The sequence below is a fragment of the Amblyraja radiata genome, chromosome 31, assembly GCF_010909765.2.
Source record: "Amblyraja radiata isolate CabotCenter1 chromosome 31, sAmbRad1.1.pri, whole genome shotgun sequence".
NCBI lineage: Eukaryota > Metazoa > Chordata > Chondrichthyes > Rajiformes > Rajidae > Amblyraja > Amblyraja radiata.
This window is the reverse complement of record NC_045986.1, coordinates 31,510,177-31,536,217: the sequence shown is the minus strand read 5'-3', so window position 1 is coordinate 31,536,217 and position 26,041 is coordinate 31,510,177. Positions and strand designations below refer to the sequence as shown.

General features: G+C 46.0%; 1 protein-coding gene across 2 annotated transcripts in view; it reads left to right on the top strand.

Moving 5' to 3' along the window:
- Positions 1–10,823: 10,823 nt before the first annotated feature.
- wnt4 (Wnt family member 4) overlaps positions 10,824–26,041 on the top strand; it is a 38,501-nt gene continuing 23,283 nt past the window's right edge. Inside the window, exons 1-2 of one of the 2 annotated variants that reach the window (XM_033048468.1) lie at positions 10,824–11,447; positions 15,728–15,963. In XM_033048468.1, the coding sequence (XP_032904359.1) occupies positions 15,840–15,963 (124 nt within the window). In that variant the 5' untranslated portion in view covers positions 10,824–11,447; positions 15,728–15,839. Of the gene's footprint in view, positions 11,675–15,727; positions 15,964–26,041 lie in introns of both variants that reach the window. The other variant, XM_033048467.1, reaches the window with a different exon arrangement.

The following is a 26,041-nucleotide window of genomic DNA, read 5'->3' as shown; positions in this document are numbered from 1 at the left end:
TATTGTTAACAAATAGATTCCTGTGGTAATCCAGGAAGCGTGAGCAGCTTAATTGGCATCAAATTCACGATAATTAATCTACTCTACACTGATCCACCAGTGGGCACTCTCTGGATCAGGTTACACCTGTCAATCATACCAAGAAGGACTAAGCCACAGGTTCCTTTAGTGAGTTGAAGGAACATCTAAACTGGACCTCCTAGCCACAGAACTGCACCAACTCATGTGGGGCTTACCAGCACCTTCTCAGCTGAAGTTAGGGATCGGCAGTGACTAATGTTCTTGCTAATGAAGCACATACTCTTTGAATAAAATGTTTTGACAGAAATGAACTATCATCCAATACCTAACGTTCACTTCCAGTGATCCTGCATCCACCATGACTGTTTATCACCCTCTGGCCTCTCATTGCCGTCCACATTCGTGAAGGTTTCGAGGTTAATTCACTTCTGTAAATTGTTCCTAGTGTGTAGGATAACACTAATGTAAAGGGTGGTCATTGGGCAGTATGGACTCGATGGGCCAAAGGGCCTCTTTCCTCACTGTCTTTCTAAACTAAACTGAAACAGACACATTTTGGGATAATAGGAGAATTAAGGGATATGAGATAAAGGTAGCACATTAAAGTTGACCAGATCAACAATAATCTTATTAAATAGTGAAGCCTTTTAAACATAGAACATAGAACATGCCCTTCAGCCCACAACATCTGTGCCAAACATGATACCAGGTTAAACTCTCCTCTGCATGTGATCCATATCCCTCCATTCCTGCTTATTCATGCACAGTAAAAAGCCTCTGAAAAGCCACTGTTGTACCCGCCTTCACCACCACCTTGGCAGCACATTCCTGGCACTCACTACTCTCTGTGTAAAAAAAAAAATAAGCCCCGCACATCCCCTTTAAACTTTGCTTTTCTCACCTTCAAGCTATATCCTCTATTCTTTGATGTTTCCACCAAAGATCTTATAGCGGAGCTTTTGGTTTCCACCCAGGGAACAAGGTTCAGATTGTCTACCCTATCTTTGCCTCTCATGATTTTATAAACCTCTCTCAGGTCTCCCCTCAACCTCTGTTGTTCCAGCGAAAACAGTCCAGGCTTGTCCAACCTCTGCTTGTAGTTAATACCCTCTAATCCAGGGCACTTGATGAATCAACAGGTCTCCTTCACTCCCACAATGATTCTATGATCGTGTTCTTATATAATCTACTTAGATACAATGACTATGCCTGTCCCTTCTGCCTCCCCTCCCCAGAATGTGTTAATCCTACCTACATGTGGTTTCAGGAGTATCAAATGATCTTCAGTCTGCTGTTGAAGAAATATTCTTTATGTCTGAGCCGAGACAATAAATGAGGGTGCTAGCACATTAAACTGCTAAGTCCAACAAAAACATATAAATTGTAGCTAGTTTTCTTGCCTGCCATTTCCTCTGTGTGGCCAAATGTCTCCTATGCTACTTGAACGAAAACAGTGACACAGAAATTAATTTGCAGTGTCATCAGAAGCAACATTTGACACCGTGCTTAACAAATCTATATATCCATATTGCAATCTACAAGTAGTCCACAACAGGAACCTGGACAGGTTCTCAGCATTTAGCGAGGAGAGTGAGAGATCTTGAAGGCTGCTCTTTCTCATGCACTGTTCTGCATGAAGCCAGCCAATGTGAGCTTGTACATGTATGGAGTGACTCAGATACTTGCGCTGCTATTCATAAAGCAGCACCAGTCTGGAGTGACAACAAGCAGGTCTCCTAACATGACTATAGGACTATATTCATGCCAATGCACTGGAATATCCACAACCTCAAACTTTCAGAAGTACAGATGCTAATAACATAAACAGATTCTCTCCTACAAGTACCTAATATGTAATTGGGCATCTCTACAAAACAGTCTTTGCAATCACAGATTTTGTAAGAGATTTTTAATTTAATGATTGAAAATTGAGACTTTCTTTGTTTTACTTCAGCACAATGTGTTTGGCAAGTGGCCCAGAGCTTGGTGGTGAATCAGTGGCTTTTCCATTTCTGTAGACTTGATTAATTTGGGTGCCAAGCTAGCTTTTTATAAAGTGATAACAAGAGCCCTGCACTTCCTCAGATTAGGCACTGGGAGAGGACAGCACAAACGATTAAGACAAATGAAATTTGGAAAGTGGTTTCTGGTAAAAGTTGACTGGTTTCTCCGAGAAATAAGTCATGTCTTACAGCGAACCACAAGGTCAGTACTCATCTTTACTTATACCTTGAGGCAAGAACATGGTAAATCTAGGCATTAAATATGTAGAGGTATCACTTCCGCAAAGATCAGGCTTTATTTAAAATCGAGTTTCTGTTAAAACTGAATCAGTAACATCATGTGTTGTGCATTTGATTAATAGAATGCTGAAGACATCTACAATGAGGGATAACACACACAATGTAATCGTTTGTGAACTATTCTGTATTACATTATCTGCCGAGTGTATTAATATAGGCAATAATTTATTTTTACTCAATTAATATCTCATTTTGAATTGTCAATGCATGATTACATGCTGATCAGCATATTAGCATTCCAGTTAAACCAGTAAACAAGGAATGTTTTCACACACAGTAAATAGTTGCATCAACAAGTTGATTCTTCACACCTTATATCTATCTTGTATTCTACTCATACGCCGTTTGGATGATTATAAAGTAAACGCAATGAGGTTTAATAAGGAAACATTTAAAACTCATCGTACTCGAGATAAAAGATAAAACTATCAGTAGTGTAAGTCTGGCACAAACAATGCTGGAGTTCTGAGGGAGAAAGTTTAATGTATTGGAATAACTTTCCATCATTTGTGTTGGTCAATTCATAGGAGTGTTCTGACCAAATGAGTTAAATAGAGATACAATTGTCAAAAACATGATTTAAAAAGCACTGAGGTCTGTCTGAGCATGGCACTAACAGGAATATTATATTCTAAATAACTATGTCCTCATTCCAAAGCAGATCAATGTCAACACTGCCATTAACCAATATCAAACATCTGAGCACAAGTTTAATCGCATGTGTGCTATTTATTTTTAGTATAATGATTAATGCATTTGTGTTAAATTCCCGTCTGCACTATTTTAATGTAGTTCTTAACTCATTGAAAATAAACAGGCTGAAAGTACTGTTAAAGTAGCGAAACTTGTAACAGCAGGAGCGTTTCACCCCCGACCGCCAGTATGTCCGTCTCACTAGCTCACAACCTTTCCCATATTTGACCAGTGTGAAGTTTTTAATTCCCACACAGCTTACTCCTGTTGGCTTCCTAACCATTGATATTTTCACTACTTTTGCTAAATGTCTCACCTATTTCAGGACAAATGTCCTTTCACACTCATCACCCACCCTCTCGCCTTCACACGACTCATTCAACCTGCTGACTTTAAAACCCATGGTCCGTTTGGTCGATTTAATTCAAGGACATTGTTTTGGGGCTCATTGCAATATAAACATAGACTATGATATTTGTCATTCTATAAAGGTGAAGAATTTGGTGCTGGAAATGGAACAGCCTCATTTCAAACACTCCCTGGTCAAAAATAGCATTCTATGTTATAACATGACTGGATAACACATTTCATTTCATTCTATAAGATTTTTTTTTTCCATTCCTGCCATCAGCACTCGCTTCCCCTCCATCCCTCCCTCCCTCCCTCCCCTGCCCATCCATCGCTCCTTGTGTCATTAACCACTCTGCTGTCCATCTTATCATACACCTATCTCCCACTTCATTCTCTCTTCCCTCCCTAATTTCCTCCTCTGCCTTTGAACTTGCATTAAAGTCTTGTATCACTCACTTTCTCCATTTCTGATGGTTTTTAAATCAACTGTCTGAAACACGAGCTAACTGATACTGCTGCCCTGGCCAACATTACCAGCATTTCTGTTGTTAATCATAGTTACAACATTGTTAGTTATAACATCATACCCAATTTTATTTGATAACAATCTGTGAAACCCTTGATGTTTTATATTGAGGCCATGTTATTGCTAATTTATCATGTAGCAAACCACGATATCACTTTGAGGAATCTTCACAATGGATTCCAGTGTCCAGCCTCGTGTTTCTCATCCCACACCTCAGAAGAATGCTTACTCTCGGCTAGCTAAAGGTTTTTCAAAATCAGATTTTGGTTTGGTACTATGAGTCAGAAGGTTGGGTAATCAGCGGTATGAACATTGACATCTCTAACTTCAAGTAACCCTTGCTTTCCCTCTCTCTCCATCCCCTCCCCCCTCCCAGTTCTCTGACCGGTCAGACTGTCTCCGACCACATTTTATCTCTGTTTGCTTTGTTGTTACCTTCTCCCAGCTAACAATGATCTTTGATCTCCATTCCCTTTGTCCTGTTTTCACACCTTACACTTCCTTATCTATGCACCGCCCACTTCCCTGACATCAGTCTGAAGAAGGGTCTCGACCCAAAACGTCACCCATTCCTTCTCTCCAGAGATGCTGCCTGTCCCGCTGAGTTACTCCAGCGTTTCTTATCTATCTATGAGTCAGAAGGATTGGGTCTGAATTCCAATCCTTACGGCCAGAGTGAATCACGATGATGAGAGTTGCTTACTGTCCACCGACTGGGCCACTGCCCCTGATGGATGCAGCTACTCCAACCCTTCCTGGTGTTGGATGTTACAACCCGCCAAGGGGTAGGACATCTGAAGGAAAATCCATTGGGAAACTAACCACTCAAGTTTGGTAGTTGGCACGAGGCTGGCATTGGGACCAGACTACAGCTAAACATGTGAAATACAACTACTCAAACTAAGCTGATGTCTAGAGGCCAGGAAGATTGTAATCCCATCAATTTGGAAATGATCTGAAGAGATGTTTTTGATCTTCAACCCACTGCCTGTAAGGATGATGAAAATAAAGTCATTCAAAGTTCCCAAATGGTGGTGAATCTGTGGGATTAATTGCCACAGACGGCTATGGAGACCAAGTCTTTGGATATTTTTTAAAGTGGTGATTGACAGGTTCTTGATTAGTAAAGGTGTCAAAGGTTTTGGGTTGAAGGCAGGAGAATAGAGTTGAGAGAGAAAGATAGATCAGCCATGGCCGAATGGCAGAGTAGACTTGATGGGCTGAATGGTCTAATTCTGCTCCTAGGACTTATGTAGACCATTGAGGAAAAGAATAGGAGAATGTGACTGATTGGATTCCTCTGCAAAGGGGTAGTATGGTGTCGAATGGCCATGTTCTATCCCACAATGATTCTGTGATCTGATTAAAGGAAATCTGTCATTCACTTTGAAGAATTCCTCCAAGCTTGGCTGCCTTGATGAAGCAACCACTGCAAGATGCAAGTTCTTTTTTATACTCCAATATTTTCAAATGCTTATTAGATAATTTCTATACTTTTTTGTTCCATATTACAATCTATAAATGGTTTTCTGGAGCACGTAACCCAGGTAAACCTGGTCCTTTTCATGCCATCAATACTTCTCAAAAGCAACTTCAGAACATTATCAGCTGCTGAATGCATTTCCATGTTGCATGCCAACCATTATTAAGGAGCACTCAATTATGACAAATGAGGAATTACTTGAAGGAGATGATTGATAAAAAAGATTCAATTTATGCAGCACCTTCCACATCATGAGAACATTGCAAATTACTACAAACTTTTCACCCAGAATTGTTGAGCGTTATTGGAGAGTGAATATTCATTCAACAGTATATCTGGCTTGAATTGGAACAAAGTTCCGGAAATGTCTCTGTAGGCTTTGAGTGAGGTTCCTTTACTAGCTAAAATGTTTTTACAAAGTTTAACTTGACATGATATCGCCACATTATCGTGTGTCACAATGGTGAATATAAATAGCATGAAAAGCAATTTATTTTGCAATTCAAAATACCTGGAGGTGCAAGGAACTGCAGATGCTGGAATATTGAGCAAAACACAAAGTGCTGGAGGAACTCAGTAGGTTCTCTCCACAGATGCTGCTTGACCTGTTAAGTTTCCCCAGCATTTTGCAATTCAAAATACCGACTGCACTTCCTTCCTCCATGAACAGCCGTTTGTGGGAATCAGCTGGCTTTGTGTTCCTTCACTCTCCCCTACTGATACTAACTGTCAGGAGCAGTGTTACCCCCTGGGGCTGTGCGAGCCTGGGTCCTGACTGAGATTCATTCTGCCCATCACATTGACTGCTTCATATGGTTTGTGACCAACTTGTTAAAGACATCAGTAATCCACTGCACAAAACATTGATCCATCCTCATCCTCTCTCTCCCATACTTCACATCCTGACTAACCCCAGGCAAAGGTGTGATGTTAAGTCATAAATGTGTTTACAAAAATACTACATTGTTCTCGATGGGATACATGTGACCATTGCCCCATGTAATGATTGTGATTAAATTTGCACGACGGAAAATATTCTATAGACTGCAATTAACTGTCCATTGTCTCATGAAATAAGCAAAATGTGATTTCAAAAGATTAGCCTAGAATGTGGATTAATGTGTGCACAATTCTCACTGGCATACAGTGCATCAAAGTAATTTAGCCAGGGTTAGATCCAATGCGTGATCATTTCCACGGCCCCATTGGTAAACTGACCTGGTCTCTTGTGTGAGATTCAACTTAACACAACCAATGTTTTCCCAGGTACACAAAATTGCTGGAGGAACTCAGCGGGTGCAGCAGCATCTATGGAGCGAAGGAAATAGGCGACGTTTCGGGCCGAAACCCTTCTTCAGACTGATGGGGGGTGGGGAAAGAAAGAAGGAAAAAGGGAGGAGGAGGAGGAGCCCGAGGGCGGGCGGATGGGAGGGTGGGAGGAGACAGCTAGAGGGTGAAGGAAGGGGAGGAGATGTTTTCCCAGTGTGAGTTAAGCACCTGAACACTTCATGCAGCTCATGCTTCCTCAATAGCCGGCAAGTATTCCCCAATTGCAAAAAGTGTGCTTAAGCAAAGCAAGAATTTCATTGTCCTATACAGGGACACATGACAATAAACTCACTTGAACTTGAACTTGATCTCCCCCATCTATGCACATCCCCAATCCTTTCCACTTGTCACTTTAATTTCATGTTCCAGGTATCTTGTGTTTTATGACTGTTGGCAGATTAATTTCCCTCCAGGGATAAATAAAGTTCTATGGTATCGTATGGTATCGTATCGCTTAAACACAAAATGCTGGAGCAACTCAGCGAGTTAGGAAGCATCTCTAGAGAAAAAGGAATGGGTGACGCTTTGGGTCAAGACTCTTCTTCAGACTACCTTTTCACCAGAGATGCTGCCTGACCCGCTGAGTTACTCCAGTTTTTTTGTGTCTATCTTTGGTTTTAACCAGCATCTGCAGTTCCTTCCTACACAAGTGTTGGAGCTGTTTTGTTTAATCTGTTTTACAGTGTATGGTGCAGAGAGCATTAACGAGATGGCAATAAAGGCTTTGTATGGTAACAGCCTCTGTTTTCAGATTGATAAAACTGCATCACTGCTGGTCTTTTCACTATTGGCAGCCTTGTTGTACAACAATTCACTGCAGGCACTAACCGCTTGCTTGGTGCACAGATCACACACCCACCTGGCTTATACACAGCAATCAGTGCAAGTGCCCAGACACTGGTACATTCTCAAGTCAAGTCAAGTCAAGAGAATTTATGTGTGTGTCATGTGTGTGTCATGTATTGTCATGTGTCCCAGATAGGACAATGAAATTCTTGCTTGCTGCAGCACAACAGAATATTGTAAGCATAAATACAGAATAGTTCAGTGTGTCTATATAACATAGACCATATATATATATACACATAAATAAACAGATAAAGTGCAATAGGCTGTTATAGTTCAGAGTCGGTTTGATGTTGTGTTTAATAGCCTAATGGCTGTGGGGAAGAAGATGTTCCTGAACCTGGATGTACCAGATTTCAGGCTCCTGTACCTTCTGCCCGATGGTAGCGGAGAGATGAGTGTGTGTCCAGGATGGTGTGGGTCCTTGATGATGTTGGCAGCCATCCCCTCGATGGTATGGAGGTCAGAGCTGATGATGGACTGGGCAGTGGTCACAACTTTCTGTAGTCTTTTCCGCTCCTGGATGCTCAAGTTGCCGAACCAAGCCACGATGCAACCAGTCAGCATGCTCTCTACTGTGCACCTGTAGAAGTTCGAGAGAGTCCTCTTTGACAAACCGACTCTCCGTAACCTTCTCAGGAAGTAGAGGCGCTGATGTGCTTTCTTTATAATAGCATCGGTGTGCTGGGACCAGGAGAGATCTTCAGAGATGTGTACGCCCAGGAATTTGAAGCTCTTGACCCTTTCCCCAATCGACCCGTTGATATAAACGGGACTGTGGGTCCCCATCCTACTCCTTCCGAAGTCCACAATCAGTTCCTTGGTTTTGCTGGTGTTGAGAGCCAGGTTATTGTGCTGGCACCATTTGGTCAGTCGGTCGATCTCACTTCTATACTCTGACTCATCTCCATCAGTGATAAGTCCAACAACAGTGATGTCGTCGGCGAACTTGATGATGGAGTTCGCACTATGACCGGCTATGCAATCATGAGTATAGAGTGAGTACAGCAGGGGGCTGAGCACGCAGCCTTGAGGTGCTCCCGTGCTCATTGTTATCGAGAATGCCACATTTCCACCAATAAGGACAGTCTGTGGATGAGGAAGTCGAGGATCCAATTGCAGAGGGATGCGCAGACCCATATCTGAGAGTTTGGTAACCAACTTGGAGGAGATGATGGTATTAAATGCTGAGTTGTAATCAATGAATAACAGCCTGACATATGAGTTTTTGTTGTCCAAGTGGTCCAGAGCGGAGTGGAGAGACAGTGAGATCACATCCACCGTTAATCTGTTGTGGCGGTAAGCGAGCTGCAGTGGGTCCAGGTTCTTGTTGAGGTAGGAGCTCATATGCGTCATAATCAACCTCTCAAAACACTTCATCACCACAGACGTTAGTGCCACTGGTCGATAGTCATTGAGGCACGTCACCTTGCTCTTTTTGGGCACCGGTATTATTGATGCCCTTTTAAAGCAGGTGGGAACCTCTGAGCACTCTACAGAAAACACACATTTCCTCTTCTTCTGCGGTCCCTTTGGATGAAGAATGCCTTACTTCACTCTTGTGGACACTGAAGCCAGCAGCATCATCAAGGACCAGTCTCACCCCGGTCACTGCCTTCTCTCCCCTTACCCATCGGGCAAGAGGTACAGAAGTGTGAAAACGAACGCACGCCTCCAGATTCAGGGACAGGTTCATCCCGGCTGTCATCAGGCAACTGAACCGTCCTCTCACCAACTCGAGAGCGGTCCTGACCTCCCATCTACCTCATGGGAGACCCTCGGACTATCTTTAATCAGACTATACTGACTTTACCTTGAACTAAACGTTATTCACTTCATCCTGTATCTGTACACTGTGGACACTTCTTCTGGTGATAGTCTTCACCGTGGACAGTTCTGGTGATAGTCTTCACCGTGGATAGTCTTCTGGTGACTGGATAGCACGCAACAACAAGCTTTTCTCTGTACCTCGGTACACGTGACATTAAACTAAACTAAACTCAATTAAGGTGACTAATAAGAAGATGGACACAAAAAGCTGGAGTAGAACGCTGGTGACTAATAAGACTGAAGTAGGAAGCAAATGTTTCCTCAGATGGGGCAGAGGATGCACAATGTGTGAGGAGATGCACACCTCCCACTGCTTCTCTAGGGCCAGCATGTTCCCGCTCTCCGCCTGGACTCTCCTTGCTCACTTCCAGGGGTCATGGAGCCAGGGGTCATGGGGCCAAGGGTTATGGGGTCAAGTCATGGGGCCAGGGGTCATGGTGGCAGGGGTCATGGGGCCAGGGGTCATGGTGCCAGGGGTCATGGAGCCAGGGGTCATGGAGCCAGGGGTCATGGGGCCAAGGGTCATGGGGCCAAGTCATGGGGCCAGGGGTCATGGTGCCAGGGGTCATGGGGCCAAGTCATGGGGCCAGGGGTCATGGGGCCAGGGGTCATGGTGGCAGGGGTCATGGGGCCAGGGGTCATGGTGCCAGGGGTCATGTGGCCAGGGATCATGGAGCTAGAGGTCTTATGGCCAGGGGTCACCAGCAATCAGTGAGTTGCTGCAGGTCTTCAAAGAAGATGTGGACCACATCGGCGAAGCTTTCCCTCTGACCCATCTCCTATCTTGAGCAGCAAGGTTTTGTAGACAGATGTTTGCACAGCTGGGTGCCTTGTGGAGATAGGAGAAACTGCAGCTGCTGGAATCTTGATCAAATCACAAAGCGCTGGAGGAACTCAGCGGGTCGGGCAGCTTCTGTGGAGGGAATGGACAGGCGATGTTTGGGGTTGGGACCTTTCTAGAGGGAAGAAGGGTCTGTGAATGGGGTTAGGAGGGAAAGATAGATCAGCCATGATTAAATGGTGGAGTAGACTTGATGGGCCGAATGGCCTAATACTGTTCTTAGCATGCATGAACTAATGAACCGAAACATCAGCCATTCCTTCTCTCTAGAGATGCTGCCTGTCCCGCTGAGTTACTCCAGCACTTTGTGTCTTTCCGTCGCACCTCTCTCGGTTCATGGTCCTAATTGATGACCCGAGCTCTAGAATCAATGTGGACAGGTTGGGGCTTGGCTTTGAATCACAAGTAGCGCGTCCACACTCGATGACCCAGGCTGCCATCAACGCCTGGGTCCGTTTGCAAACCGCCTGCAAGCGAGCAAAGGCGACGCAGACAGAATGGGCCAGTGTGGAGGAGGAGAGAACTGCAGATGCTGGTTTACACCGAAGACAGACACACACACACACAAAGCTGGAGTAACTCAGCGGGACAGGCAGCATCTGTGGAGAGAAGGTATGGGCGACGTTTCAGGTCGAGACCCTTCTTCAGACGGAATGAAGTTGTGATTCTTGAAGCAAGGCAGAAGAGAGAGGGTGAGAACTCCAGTGACCGTCATTGTGTTTGTCCTCTCTCCCTCTACCGGCTGGCCAGCGCTTTTCGCAGCCGATGAGCCAGTGTGCTCTCTGTCAGATGCTGCTCCTGTTAGTCTATCAGTGACTCATCTAAAAAACCACACACAGCGGCGAATGGAAGCGGCCCGAGAGGCTGATTGACGCGGTGGCCGGTCCAACCGAGTGCTTGTCTCCCCGCCCCCGGGGGAGGCTCCGTGCCGGAGCGGGGATCCGAGCGGCGCTCGCCTCGCCTCCCTGCATTCTGCTGTTCACTCAGCCTGGGCTCCAGCAGCCGCCGATACCCGCCGCTCCCCGCCGCCTCTCCGCCTCTCCCACCCCAGCACACGTCGCTTGGAACCGGCCTGCAGATCCACGGCAACTCCGCTACACACACACACAGACAGCAACGTGCCACCGGCGAGAAGACACTTCAAACCCGCACTCGGACAGACTCGCTCCGTGCGTAAATAGCTGCACATATCGACCGCATCCCTGGTTACAACTTTGACAGAAAGTGAGTGGATTTTGAGCGAAGATCTCTGTCAGCCTGTCAGCAGGACAAGGTGGAAAACGTCTTTAAGGAAGTTTCACTTTGTGACTTTTGTATGGGGGAGAAATCGGAACCAGTTCTTTAAACCCTCTTGCCCGGATTGTCATCGGCGGCATGTCTCCGCTCTGCTCCTTGCGCTCGCTTCTTCTCCTCGCCCTGGCGCTGGTGTCCGCCAATGCTAGTAACTGGCTGTAAGTGTTGAAAATTATGACATTCTTGTCTTTATGTTATAATTGCAAAAGCGAGCGTTTCATTCCCACATCCGAGGTGCCGCTGGAAGTGTTCGTGTGGCGAGCAGTTTTTGCCCACCCAAAAAAAACAAGCATCACATCTTGTCTTGTCTTGGTATTGTGTCTGGATTATATATATATAAAAATATATGTCTATAAAGAAGCAACAGGTCTGCAGATCCATCTGGACAATGTGTTGCAAGCTGTCACAGAGACTCTGAAAACTTCCCAATAAAACACAACCGTCTTCCAAACTACACTAAACATACGAGGCGATTTCAAATGGTCCTAATGTCATTGTGCCGCTGATCAAGTCGCCTTCACTGTTAGTACAATTAGCAAATGTGTTCTCCACGTCCCGCCCGCCCGCCTGCCCGCGATCGGCGTCCACCCGGGGCGGGGAACGGCGCTGTTATTTATTGATTGAAACGCAATGATTTGTGATGAGTTATGTGGGGTGAGACCTGCCCCGACCTGTTCGCCACTTCGGCAAAGATGGGCTTGCAACCCGGCCTCGTTTGTTCATTCAAACTGCCAGGAGCTGCGGGCTGCTGATACATAGACACATAGATAACATAGGTGCAGGAGGAGGCCACTCGGCCCTTCGAGCCATTCAATATGATCATGGCTGATCATCTAAAATCAGTACCCCGTTCCTGCTCCCCCCCCCCCCATATATCCCTTAACCCTAAGAGCTATATCTAACTTTAAATCTAACGCGTTTTATGCAAGGCCCCCACCAGGCTAATCGATTACAATCGCTTTATTTTTATTTACGAAACGCGCCAATATAGATGTTCCTAGTGAATTAAATGTTAGAATGGTAATAGCGAGTGGTACCCGTGGTGACCCCCTCCCCCCCTCTAACTCTCTCTCTTCCTCTCTTGTCTATCTCTGTATCTCTATATCTGCCTGTATCTCCCCCACTCACTCTCTGCCTCTCTGTGTCTCTCTCCCCCACCCACTCTCTGTCTCTCTCTCCCCCCCTCTCTCTGCCTGCCTCTCTGTCTCTCTCTCCCCCACTCACTCTCTCTCCCACCCTCTCTCTGCCTGCCTATCTGTCTCTCTCCCCCACTCTGTCTCTCTCCCCCTCTCTCTCTCTGTCTCTCTCCCCCTCTCTCTCTGTCTCTCTCTCCCCCACTCACTCTGTCTCTCTCCCCCCCCCTCTCTCTCTGTCTGCCTCTCTGTTGTACTGATGCCCCCTCGATATGAAATGCCACCAATTCTCTAACTTTTTGTAAAAGATAAGATGCTTGTCAGCGACCCCCATCCGCCAGGTGTTTGCGGGAGGTAGGTGTGGGTTTGTGCAGTTTAGTACACCAGGAATTGTGATGTATTTAGACACAGTGCGTGTCTTAGAGAACCCGCGACTTTATAGAAGGACGTGGTGGATCTGCGCCACTTGCCAGTTGTGTGATTTATGGGCCGCTGGAATTAAGTGCGATTGTCCTGTCCTTCGCGGCTATTGTGCAACGCGCATTTGGCCGCGTATTTAGAAGCAAGAAAGCAAATGTGAGAAGGGACGAGCCGGAGAGAGGGGGTATGTGAGAGAGAGAGGTGTCTTTGTCCATTGCCCATGTCTTATTCCAGAAGATATTTGTTTTGCGGACGATGCTGGCAACTCGGAGGAGGGGGAGCTGATTGGGGGAGTTGAAGGTCATCTTTGCACAACAACGGCCTCGCACACTGGCAGCAACACTGTGCCAGCCGTCCCCAACACTGGCAGCGACACTGACATCGCCACAGTGCTACACTGGCATCGATACAGTGCGAGCCGTCCCCAACACTGGCAGCGACACAGTGCTACACTGGCATCGATACAGTGCGAGCCGTCCCCAACACTGGCAGCGACACTGGCATCGCCACAGTGCTACACTGGCAGCTACACTGGCATCGCCGCCGCCACGACAACCTAATCTGTGCTGCATTTACCGGGCAGGGCGCTCGCACAACGCGCCTGGTCGGGGCAGACGCTTCTAAACTTTGGTTACTCCAGGAACCGGGAGTTGAAAAGGTTAAATGAAAGAGCACCAAACTCCAGAAGGCGAAACCCAGTTACCATTAACCCTTTAGTCACAAGTCAAAGCTGCACCATTTAAATGCAGACGCGGGCCGCTGTTCAATAACTTTTAGAATCGGAGAACTCTGCATCCTGAATAGTTTTGAACAGAACGGGAATATCCATTGTGAATGTGACCAATATTATACTCACTCAGCTGGCAGGCTGCACGCTACTTTATAGAGAGAACACTCATTAACCGCAAGGTGGGTGTCCGCGATTCACCGCAGGGCCCTTTCCCGCAGTGAAACTCAGAACTATAATTCCCCATAAACTATAAAACCACAGCGAGGGGAAGAAGATAATTTGTACCTTTGTATTTATAGTTTTCCCTGTATTTCTGTTGCCATTTGCGGCCCATAATACTGTCTCATTTCCTCTGTGTTATTTTAAGGATTCATTTTCAACCCTAAATCTTTATTGGCGGAACACATAGAAACTTCGGATTCGTTCAACCATATATATTAATTCTGGGGTATAAATCCTGGAATATGACGTGAAACACATTGTGTAACTTCCACAATTACCTCAACCAATGTCCAGCATTTGTTCAAATTCAAACTGAGAATAGTTATTTCCGAAGATTCAAACAATGGTTCTATTTACGTAAGATAGGCAGACAAAGTTGGAGTAACTAACTCAGTGAACCATTCTGCATCTCTGGAGCCATTCCTTCTCTCCAGAGATGCTGCCTGTCCCGCTGAGTTACTCCAGCATTTTGTGTCTATCTTTGGTTTAAACCAGCATCTGCAGTTCCTTCTTACACATTTTATTTTATGTGTCTCTGCAAACACGAGCGCAAACCCCCCAAATGTATCGGGGTTTTATTTAATGTGTGTCGGAAAGAACTGCAGATGCTGGTTTATATCGAAGATAGACACAAAGTGCTGGAGTAACTCCGCGGGATCTCCAGAGATAAGATGCTGCCTGTCCCGCTGAGTTACTCCAGCATTTTGTGTCTGCCTTTTATTAAATCTGCCTCGTTACCAAAATAAAAACATCTATAAAACTGTACAAATGAAGTTAGACACTACACTAGAGGGAAGTTTGGAGGGTAATTCAGGCTGGTCAGTTGTATGCGCCTCGCTCTCCCGTCTCCTGCGTTCAAGCGGACACGACGATGTAGCGCTGTGTTATAACGCACACACACACAATGGGGAAACTGGGATTTGCAACTATCTCGCGTTACGCAATTTCTAGATTGAATCCCTGTAGTGTAATGTATTTACCAGTATTTATTAAAGTGTGAAACACTACACTTTATACCACGAGTCCCCAGGCTAATCGTAGCGCTAAAGACCACAAAGACGTGCAGGTTTGTAGGTTAAATTGGCTTGGTGGAAATGTAAATTGTCCCTAGTGTGTGTAGGATAGTGTTAATGTGCGGGGATCGCTGGTCGGTGCGGACTCGGTGGGCCGAAGGGCCTGTTTCCGCGCTGTATCTGTAAACTAGTTGGCAGCGGCCCAGGACCACTGTGGTGGAGGTTGTGTGGCTGCCAAGTGGGGTGTACCATGTGGAGTGTACCGTGTGGGGTGTACCGTGTGGGGTGTACCGTGTGGAGTGTACCATGTGTGGTGTACCGTGTGGAGTGTACCATGTGGGGTGTACCGTGTGGGGTGTACCATGTGGGGTGTACCATGTGGAGTGTACCATGTGGGGTGTACCATGTGGGGGTGTACCATGTGGGGCTGCCTCCTGCTTTCTCTCTGCGCCCCGGGTGCGTTACGCCCCGTCATTGTGCACCGGCAGTTTCCCGGTGAGCCGGTTCCCACTCACCAGCCCGCCTGCCTCTGTGTTTGGCACAGAGCTGGAATAACTCTGCGGGTCAGACCACTGCTTCAGAGATGATGCCTGTGCCGCTGAGTTACTCCAGCACGTTGTGCTTATCTCCGGTGTACAGCAGCATCTGCAGTTGCTTCTTACACACTGCCTGTATTTGATCCCTTGTCCACAGGTTTCTGGCCAAGCTATCGTCAATCGCCAGCATCCAGGACGAGGAGACGTGCGAGCGCCTGAAGGGTTTGATAAACCGACAGATCCAGATCTGTAAACGCAACGTGGAGGTGATGGACTCGGTGAGGAGAGGGGCAGAGTTGGCCATTGAGGAATGTCAACACCAATTCCGTAACCGCCGCTGGAACTGCTCCACCGTGGACACGCTGCCCGTCTTCGGCAAAGTGGTGACACAAGGTACAGACAGAGCCGCTCACCCGGGCTACAGCACTCTCTCACACACATGGTCACACACACACATGGTCACACACACACATGGTCACACACACACACACACACACACACACACACACACACACACACACACACACACACACACACACACACACACACACACACACACACACACACAGGGACAGAGCCACCAACCCGGGCTACAGCACACACACGGTTTTTAGAGCCCCTTATCCCGGGATAAAACGCACACAGTAATTAGATCGGAGGCAGCTAACCCCGGGTTATTGCACACAAGGTATTTAGACCAGAGCCGCAAATCCCAGGGTAAAGGATACACCATACCCATGGGCCACTGATCCAGCACACAAACTACTCAGATCAGAGGCAAGAGATGGAAGGACATAAATCTAGAACGGAGCACAGTTGCAATACTGGCACAGCAAGGCAAATCAAACGCCGAGTCTGGCAGTCTCGGCTTCCACTGACAATCGAATGTCTTTCTGAAGAAAGGGGTTGGAAAATTGCTGGATTAGTCCCTAGGAAGGGGAATAGCTGCCTTCTCGTTGAAAGTTGATATATCTTCATGTAATCCAGGAATATGGTGGTGGGATGGATGGTTATGGCGTGGTGAAGAAGATGGCAATGTCATTGGATGTGTTACCGTTCAGCCTGATACAAATCAACAATGGCCTACAGATTCACGAGAATGATGGGGAAGAAAAATAATTATTAACAACAAAGATGACATAGCTACTAACATTGGAAAATAATGAAATTAAATGTCCACTAATAGTTATTCAAGCCATAAGAAAAAATCCCTGGTAGACAAAAATGCTGGAGAAACTCAGCGGGTGAGGCAGCATCTATGGAGCGAAGGAACTAGGTAACGTTTCGGGTCGAAACCCTTCTTCAGAACCAGGGAAAAAATCCCTGGTTGGTTCGGTCAATTTCTGTCAGGGCTGCAATCATGTGGTCAGCAGATCAGCTATCTGGTATAAGTCTGTGGACAGGACATCAGTCAATGGGAATGAACAATGGAGAGCTGGTCTGCGACCAACAGCTCCTACTTGTCATTATTAAATTTGAAAATTCGGTCCCATCGTTCTACTACAAATCACAAACACAATAATACTTCATTAGCCAAGTATGTTTTGCAACATACGAGGAATTACATTTGCCAAGTCAGTCACACAAATAAAAAGCAACAGAACACACAAAATACATTTTAACGTAAACATCCACCACAGTGACTCCTCCACATTCCTCACTGTGGTGGAAGGCAAAAAAAAGTTCAAATCTCTTCCCTTCTTTGCTCTCCCATGGCTGGGGGCCTCGAGCCCTCTGTTGACGGGACGATCTTGACCCCCATAGCTAGCGGTTGGGCCCTCCGCATCGTGGCGATCAGCTCCAGCATCTGCCTCATCTGTCTCATGCCTCTTATCATATTGCGTTTTTTGTGCTTCTTATCTTTGGTAATCTGTTTCTCTGCTGCCTCTCCCCAAGACTCATTGCCAGATCTAATCTGCGCAGATCAAAAATAATGACCTGGTGATTGAGGACAACAGATTTTCAGATGGGAGTAATTATTGCCCATAAATTGATCACACTGAAGCACAGGGAAATGAATACATGCCTGTACCAGCAGCCCTGGGATGGAACAGAGAGAGAGGACAGGAATCCACTCTGACCCCAATCCCAGCAAAAAGTATTAGTGGGAAAATCAAAATAAGTTAAACTTCAATTTTGATCTCTTGACTATTACTAGCTGTCAAAACACCATAGCTTGCTTCTCTTGTGTTTATGTTCTTATCGTCACTGTTTAAAATACCCATATGTTTACAGTCTCACCTAGTCCAACCCATTCTTTTGCCAGACTTGAAACCTGTGGCATTCTTCATCCCCCTCAGTTTTCCTACGTTAGAATGGAGATGAGGAGGAATTCCTTTAGCCAGACGACGGTGAACCTATGGAATCCATTGCCACAGGCGGCTGTGGAGGCCAAGATTGAGTATTTTTTAAAGCGGAGATTGATAGGTTATTGATTAGTAAGGGCATCAAGGTTACAGGTAATAGGCAGGAGATTGGGGTTGAGAAGGAAAAATAGATCAGCCATGATTGAATGGCGGAGTAGACTCGATGGGCCGAGTGGCCTCATTCTGCTCTTATGTCTTATGGTATTATCCCTCTACCCATTGGGTAAAGAAGCCAAGGAAGGAACTATCGTTCCATGAGATAATTTGGTTTCTCCTCAATTCTTCAGAGCCTTGAGGATGTTTGAGAACTTCTGCTCTTCGGCCGATTTAGATAGAGCAATAAACAGTAGAAGAGACACCAATAAAAGTCCAGAGAAATCAGAATTCTACTCGTGGAAAAAACAAATGTCAACAGCGAGGGAAAATATTGTTACTGTATTCTAGAACTGTGGATGGTAGATCAGTGAGAGTAATCATAAGATACATTTTCAATCGAGATCAGCGAAAACACACAGGTTCTGCCAATAAAATACTCATGACGTAGATGCACAGGATAGGTACACTAGCAACACTGGGAATGTTTCTGCACCCGGTCATATTCGCATGTTCCCAGGTGGCTCTGTGAATTTATTCAGCAAATATTTGAGCCACAGAGATGGAGAAAATCTGTGAGATGGCAGTTTGAGGAGGTATGTAAACAGGTGCAGTCCACTTGAATACCCCACTGTCGACAGTGGGCAGTAGGTGAAGGCAGAATTGGATTTAAAGGCGATGTCTTTCTGTGACAAAAAAACTTTCTGATCATTGAACCTGATACAAATCAATAACCTGACAAATTCAGGAGAAATTGAGGAAGATAAATAATTAGTAACACTAAAGATGACAGTTACTAACATTGAAAAATAATGGAATAAAATGCTCACTATTGGTTATTTAAGCAATAAGGAAAAATCCCTGGTTAGGTTCATTGAATTTCTGTCAGGGCTGAAATCAGATGGTCATTAGATCAAATCTCTGGTATAAGTTGCTGCCATGATCTCCACTGACATCAAAGTCAATGGAAATGTACACCAGTAGGTTGATGCAGAGCCAGTCTGCTGCCAATTTGGCATCAATGAACTTGATCATTCTGTCCCATCGTTTTACTACAAATCCTGACCTATCTCCTTCTTATTCATATTGTTCTCTTTTTATGCTTCTTATCTTTGGTAACTTGTACACTGACAACTAACGTATATTAGATTGGAGAAGCCATGATGCATAGTACAAGAAGTAAACACACATGTGGCCAACATAAATGCCAGCGGCCTTGCACATGGATCAGAAATACCATAATGCCATCCCTAACCAGTGTGATTCATAATTCCAGGAGTATCATGTACAACCCAATTACTGTAACCCCAGAACAGTCACACAAAACAAGAACCATGTTGTGTAGGAAGGGACCGCAGATGCTGATATTCACTGAAGATAGACACAAAGTGCTGGAGTAACACAGTGGGACAGGCAGCATCTCTGGAGAGAAAGAATTTGTGATGTTTCAGGTCGAGACCCTTCTTCAGACTCAAGAGTCAGGGGCGAAGGAGTCTCGAGATGTGGAAGAGTAAGATGTGAAAATGACAGATCAAAGCAGCCCATTGAGTAGGAAATGGAGAATGAATGGTTCATTGTTAGCTGAGGGGAAGGTGACAAGGGATACAAACAGTAAAATTAGTCAGAGGGACAATGAAACGTCAGAGAACTTGTCGGGGGAGGGATGGAGAAAGAGGGAAAGAGAGAGACTTGAAGTTAGAGAAATCAACGTTCATACCACTGGGCTGTGAGCTGCCCAAGCGAAATATGAGGTGCTGTTCCTCCAATTTGTGCTGGGCCTCACTAACAGTGGAGGAGGCCCAGGCCAGAAAGGTCAGTGTGGGAATGGGGGGGGGAGTTGAAGTGTTTAGCAACTGGGTGATCGCATTGGCCTCGGTGGACTGAGCGGTGGTCAGAACAATATTATTGGGATAGTAATGAACAGTCCAACCCCTTCTCTAGGAATGGCCATTTTCACTGGGACGTTACCTTGCCCATGCTTTAATGTAATTTATCTGCCATTTTAAACCTCATTGATAAATGTGCATCTTGCATAGTAAAAGTGAGCCTATCTGAAATTCTGCTACCTTTATCTTATTCGTACCAAGCCCTGTTCATCGATGTCTCTTGTGTCCACTTACCTCTATTGGCTCTCAGTCCATCAGAGACTCTGTTTTAAAACACAGAGTCTCATCTTTAAACCAACCAGAACCCTGCTTCTGTGCCTCCTGCAGCCCTCTGACTGTTTAGCAACTTCTGCGAGACATGACTCATGCATTTGCCGCTCCTTGCTCCCCGTCACTGGCAAATGTTGTATCAACCATCTTGCCCTTTGGTCTGGATTTTTATTCCTAAACCCCTCTGTTTCTCCTCGCCATCTTTCCTTTTTTAAATCCTCCTTAAACATAACCATGGTTCAAGTCTCATGTTTATTCACCTGTCATAATAGCTACTTCCAGATCTCGAAGCCAAAATTTGACTCATTATATTCCTGAGAAGAGCTTTGGGATTTTTTTCTAAAGAATTTATATAAATGTGGTAGAGAGAGCTGTGTGGAGAATTGAGCAGCTAGCTATAAACAGTGCAGCAGCAGTAACACGGCAAAAGGCACGTATAGATGTGCCACTTTAAGACAGCACAGATTTAATATGAGTCAAATATTGATCACGTGAAATAATAAAAATGGAATTAAAGACTGAAGATCAAGAATTCTTATAATTGGAAAAAAGGTTACAGTCAGAATTAAGTTGATATTAATAAAAGGAAAGTCTTGATTGATTTACAAAGATAATGTAGGTAAATCAGGGACAGATGTCTAGTAAGACCTTTAAAGCATTCCGAGTAAATTAAAACAGAAAGCATTGCAAAGATAGCATTGATAGTGAGGACTTGGGATCTGAAGGAAATTGCAGATATCAAAAGAAATAGTTGAGAAAATATAGCATCTTGCAGTTACTGTAATTGGATTTACAGTGGAATCCTGGGCTTTGTGATGGCTTAATGTTGGAGATGGAGATATGAGAATAATATAGAACTCGTAGAGGTAAATAAACGAGTGTAGATATTGGATAGGAGACCATGTCAATTATGCACTGAACACATCAGAGAAACAGAGTCGTGAAATTCCTGGAGTGTTAGGTTATTTTACATTAAACTTCAGGCTAACAAAGTGCTCAGCTTGAGCAGAGATGTACAGAGTTATTCTGTCTTGGTACAAATACAAAACTTAAAATTGCTAATAGAATATGTGACACTTTGTCAGTATTTTATTGGTATTAAAGTATAGACAAATCAGGTTATGATGTTGCAATGCTACAGCATAGTCTTGATGAAGAATCTTTTAACTCTGGTTTGAAATCCCAATATAGGGAACATCTGAATTTTTATGTGAAAGTCTGAGACTTTCTTGAGGAGGTAGTTCCACATCCTACAACGCACATGCTACAAGTGATAATTTAATATATACCAGATGGTCTTTAGTACCAACTTAACAGTTTAACACTGATATAATATATTATTTAGCTCCATCTGTCCTTCACTAATACAGAATACTTGATCAGACTAATTCTGATGGGCAGATCTCTTTGAATATTTAATATGTGAACATGAGGAATAGATCGAGTAAACACACAGATTCTCTTGCCCAGGGTAGGATGAATCGAGAACCAGATGACATTGGTTTAAGGTGAGGGGGAACAATTTAATAGGAACCTGAGAGGTAACTTTTTCATGCAAATGGTGGTAGGTGTATGGAATGAGCTGCCGGAGGAGGTAGTTGAGGCAGGGACCATCATTTAAGAAATATTTAAACAGGTACATGGATAGGACAGGTTTGGAGGGATTTGGGCCAAATGCAGGCATGTGGGACTAGTGTAGATGGGACATGTTGGCCATTGTGGGCAAGTTGGGCCAGAGCGCCTGTTTCCATGCTGAATGACTCTATGACTCTGTCAAATTGCAATTTTCCAGTTTGTTCCATCCTCACATCTCAGCTTTGGATGCTTTCATGACTCCTTCATAACCGGTGTAAAGATAGTGATCAGTACACGACTGAGCTGTACTGACCAGGATGATAATCGGAACCACCTCTACTCCCTCACCTCCTCTACCCAGCCAGTGTACTGGTGGCAGGTTGATGTTCCCTTCCATATTTACTGCTCTGTCAGCCGACCTTAAGCTGGGCTTTTACTTTGTAGCTCAAATGCCTTGCAATGGAAATAGAATGTGAATGTATCCCAAACTCTGGTGCAGGAACATAGAACAATGGAAAGTACAGTACAGGGACAGGCCCTTCAGCCCACAATGCCTGTGCCAAAACTGATCTCATCTGCCGGCACGATCCATATCCCTCCATTCCCTATATATCCACGTGCCTGTCTAAAAGCCTCTGAATGCCACTGTCATATCAATCTCCACTAACACTCCTGGCAGCGCATTCCAGGCACCCACCACCATCTGTGTAAAAATAATTCACCCGCACATCTCTGTTAAACCGCCCCTTTCACCGTAAAACTGTGCCTCCTAGGAGTCCCTTGAAACCAAATCTTTAACTTTTTCACTTGGCCTGAACATAAATGGCAATAGCAAAGGAAATGTTACTCTGTTGGTCCCATTGAAATAGTTCCCACTGACCTGAAACTCAACTGGGGCAGCCTCATAAATACAATGACCACAGGACAGGTCAAAGGCTGTGCATCCCGACATCCAAACCATCAAATGGCCAAGTCAGTAAATACAGAGAAAGATTCTTGATTAGTACGGGTGTCAGGGGTTATGGAGAGAAGGCAGGAGAATGGGGTTAGGAGGGAGAGATAGATCAGCCATGATTGAATGGCGGAGCAGCCTTTTGGGCCAAATGGCCTAATTCTGCTCCTATCACTTATGAACTTATAAGGTCAGGATTGTGATGGAATATTGTCCACTTGTTTGGGTAAGCGGCAACAATAACCTCAACTACTAGAGATATGGGCCAAACGCAGGCAGGTGGGACTAGTAGATGGGGTATGTTGATCGGTGTGGGATAGGGGACCTGAAGGGCCTGAAGGGCCTGATTAGCTGCTGTATGAGTCTGACTAAGAAACCCTGAAGTAATGAACCAATGAATTGTCACCCGAATCATTCACTCGCCCCATCAGTGACGCACCCCAGTTGCAACGTGTGCCGTCTACACCCAGTATATCCCTAACACAACCTCATACACATTTTATTGGGAAGATTTGGGAGAGTCTTTATCATCCAGAAGCACTGTCGCATTAAGTGTACGGGAATACTGAATACTTAATCATGTAGTGGATAGCACGCAACTAAAGCATTTTATTGTGCCTCAGTACGCGTGACAATAAACTAAACTAAATGTCCACTAAATACAAATTGGGGCTTCCCCTCCAAGCCCCCCCCCCCACCCATTCCTTCTCCCCACAGATGCTGCCTGACCCGCTGAGTTACTCCAGCTTTTTGTGTCTACCCTCCCTGCACACTAGAGACACTTTACGGTGACCCACCCTACTTGAAGCACAGAGGGCTTGGAGCCTGTGTGGGGGGCGGGCAGCTGTAGATGGGGCCGCGGCGAGAAGGTGAACAGCGCTGCCTGACTCGGGGGCTGTATCAGTCAGTGAGTGAGTGAGTGAGTGGCTGGCGATCAGTGTGGGGATGGGTGGATTAGAGCGACCTCCGGTGTCACCGCTCAGCGCTGCAAGGTGACGACTGCTCCCTGGATCCCTGGATCCCTGCTCCCTCCCTCCCTCCCTCCCCGCCCGCCCGGCAATGGCGTGGACAACCACCCTGCCATCCTCCACCGCTTCCGTCAATGGAGCTCCGCCAAATACTGACTCTTAAACACAACACTCCCAGACAGCATGTGCAGCGCGGAACTGCAGACACTGGTTTACACCGAGGATAGACAGAAAGTGCTGGAGTAACTCAGCGGGTCAGGCAGCCTCTGTGGAGAGAAGGAATGGGTGATGTTCCGGGTCGAGACCCTTCTTCAGTCTCGACCCGAAGCGTCACCTATCCATGTTCTCCACAGATGCTGCCTGACCCGCTGAGTTATGGTGCAGCAGCATCTATGGAGCTAAGGAAATAGGCAACGTTTCGGGCCGAAACCCTTCTGGAAATAGGCAACGTTTCGGGCCGAAACGTTGCCTATTTCCTTAGCTCCATAGATGCTGCTGTACCCGCTGAGTTACTCCAGCACTCTGTGAAACGTCACCTATCCATGTTCTCCACAGATGCTGCCTGACCCGCTGAGTTACTCCAGCACTCTGTGAAAGGTCACCTATCCATGTTCTCCACAGATACTGACTGACCCGCTGAGTTACTCCAGTATCTAGACACCAGGCGGCGGGAGCCAATCGCCCAGCGCCTGCACCCTATCATATTGGGTCCCACCGCATTGACTTACGAGCAAGGCTCGATGACATTGACTGTCTCCACCCAAAACGTCACCTATTCCTTCTCTCCAGAGATGTTGCCTGTCCCGCCAGGACTTTGTGTCCGCCTTAGGCTCGGTGGCATGTTTAGTTTAGAGGTACAGCACGGAAACAGGCCCTTCGGCCCACTGAGTCCACGCTGACCAGCGATCACCCGTTCACAATAGTTCAAAGTTCATCCACTCACTCCCTGCACATTAGGGGCAATTTACAGAAGCCAATAAACCAAAATATGTCACATATCCTCACGGGTTGAATTTAATTTGTGTTAAATGTGTGAAGTCTGAAGTTCAATATGATCAGCCATGATCATATTGAATGGTGGTGCTGGCTCGAAGGGCCGAATGGCCTACTCCTGCACCTATTTTCTATGTTTCTATGTTTCTGTGCAACTGGAGAAATGTGAGACACAAGAACTGCAGATGCTGGGCCCTTGAGCAAAACACAAAGTGCTGGAGGAACTCGGCGGGTCAGGCAGCATCTGTGGAGGGAACGGACAAGCAGTGTTTTGGGTCGGGACACTTCTTCAGGCTGATAAGAGGGTGGTTACTGGCGGTAAGGGCTTGTACTTCTCTGACATCCACAGATCAATGGTCATCTGTAGTACCACTCCCAGTACTTCCACATTAACTCCACGTTGAGACTCCTTGAATGAAAGCCTATTTCCTTAGAAGGCTTAGGAAGTTTGGCATGCCCCCAACAACTCCCACCAACTGCTACAAATGTGCTGTAGAAAGCAGTTTCTCACGAGGCATCGCAGCATGGTTTGGGAACAGCTCCATCCAAGACCGCAAGAAACTGCAGAGAATAATGGGCTCAGCCCAGACCATCACACAAACCAGCTTCCCTTCCATTGACTCCATTTATACCTCACGCTGCCTCGGCAAGGCCAGCAGCATCATCAAGGACGAGTCGCACCCTGGCCACTCCATGTTCTCCCCTCTCCCATCGGGACAAAAGGTACAGAAGTGTGAAAACGCACACCTCCAGATTCAGGGATAGTTTCTTCCCAGCTGTTATCAGGCAACTGAACCATCCTACCACAACTAGAGAGCGGTCCTGACTTTCCATCTACCTCATTGGTGACCCTCGGACCCTCGGTTTCTGAGTGGTGGCGCCATCAGGTGTGGCTGCCTCGCCTGCAGCTGTCTGTCCTTTCATTCTTTTTGTTATTTTTAGTCTGTTTTAAAGTTTGTTTTTGGAGGCCTTTTAGCCTTTTTTATGTGGGGGTAGGGGGAAACTGTTTTCTCAGTCACTTCCTGGTCGAGGATGCGACTATTCTCCGAGCCATATCTTCGCCCCCCCCCCTCCTCGCGGCCTAACGCCTGGATTGGCGGGCCTTTCCTGCCGGAGACCGGTAGAGCCTCAGCTTCAGCAGCAGCGCGGCACTGGATTCCATGGCGGAGCGAGCGATGCCTTACTGGGGTCGCTGTGTTGGAGCTCCGGAGTGCTGGGACTGCCGACTTTGAACATCGTGGAGCTGTGGTCAGCGGAGCTTCCAGCCACGGGCGCCGCTGACTTCCAGCTGTGGGCGGCGCTGACTTTAACATCGCGGAGCCCTGGGATCTCTCGACAAGGTCGCCGATGTTGAATCTCCGCCCAGCT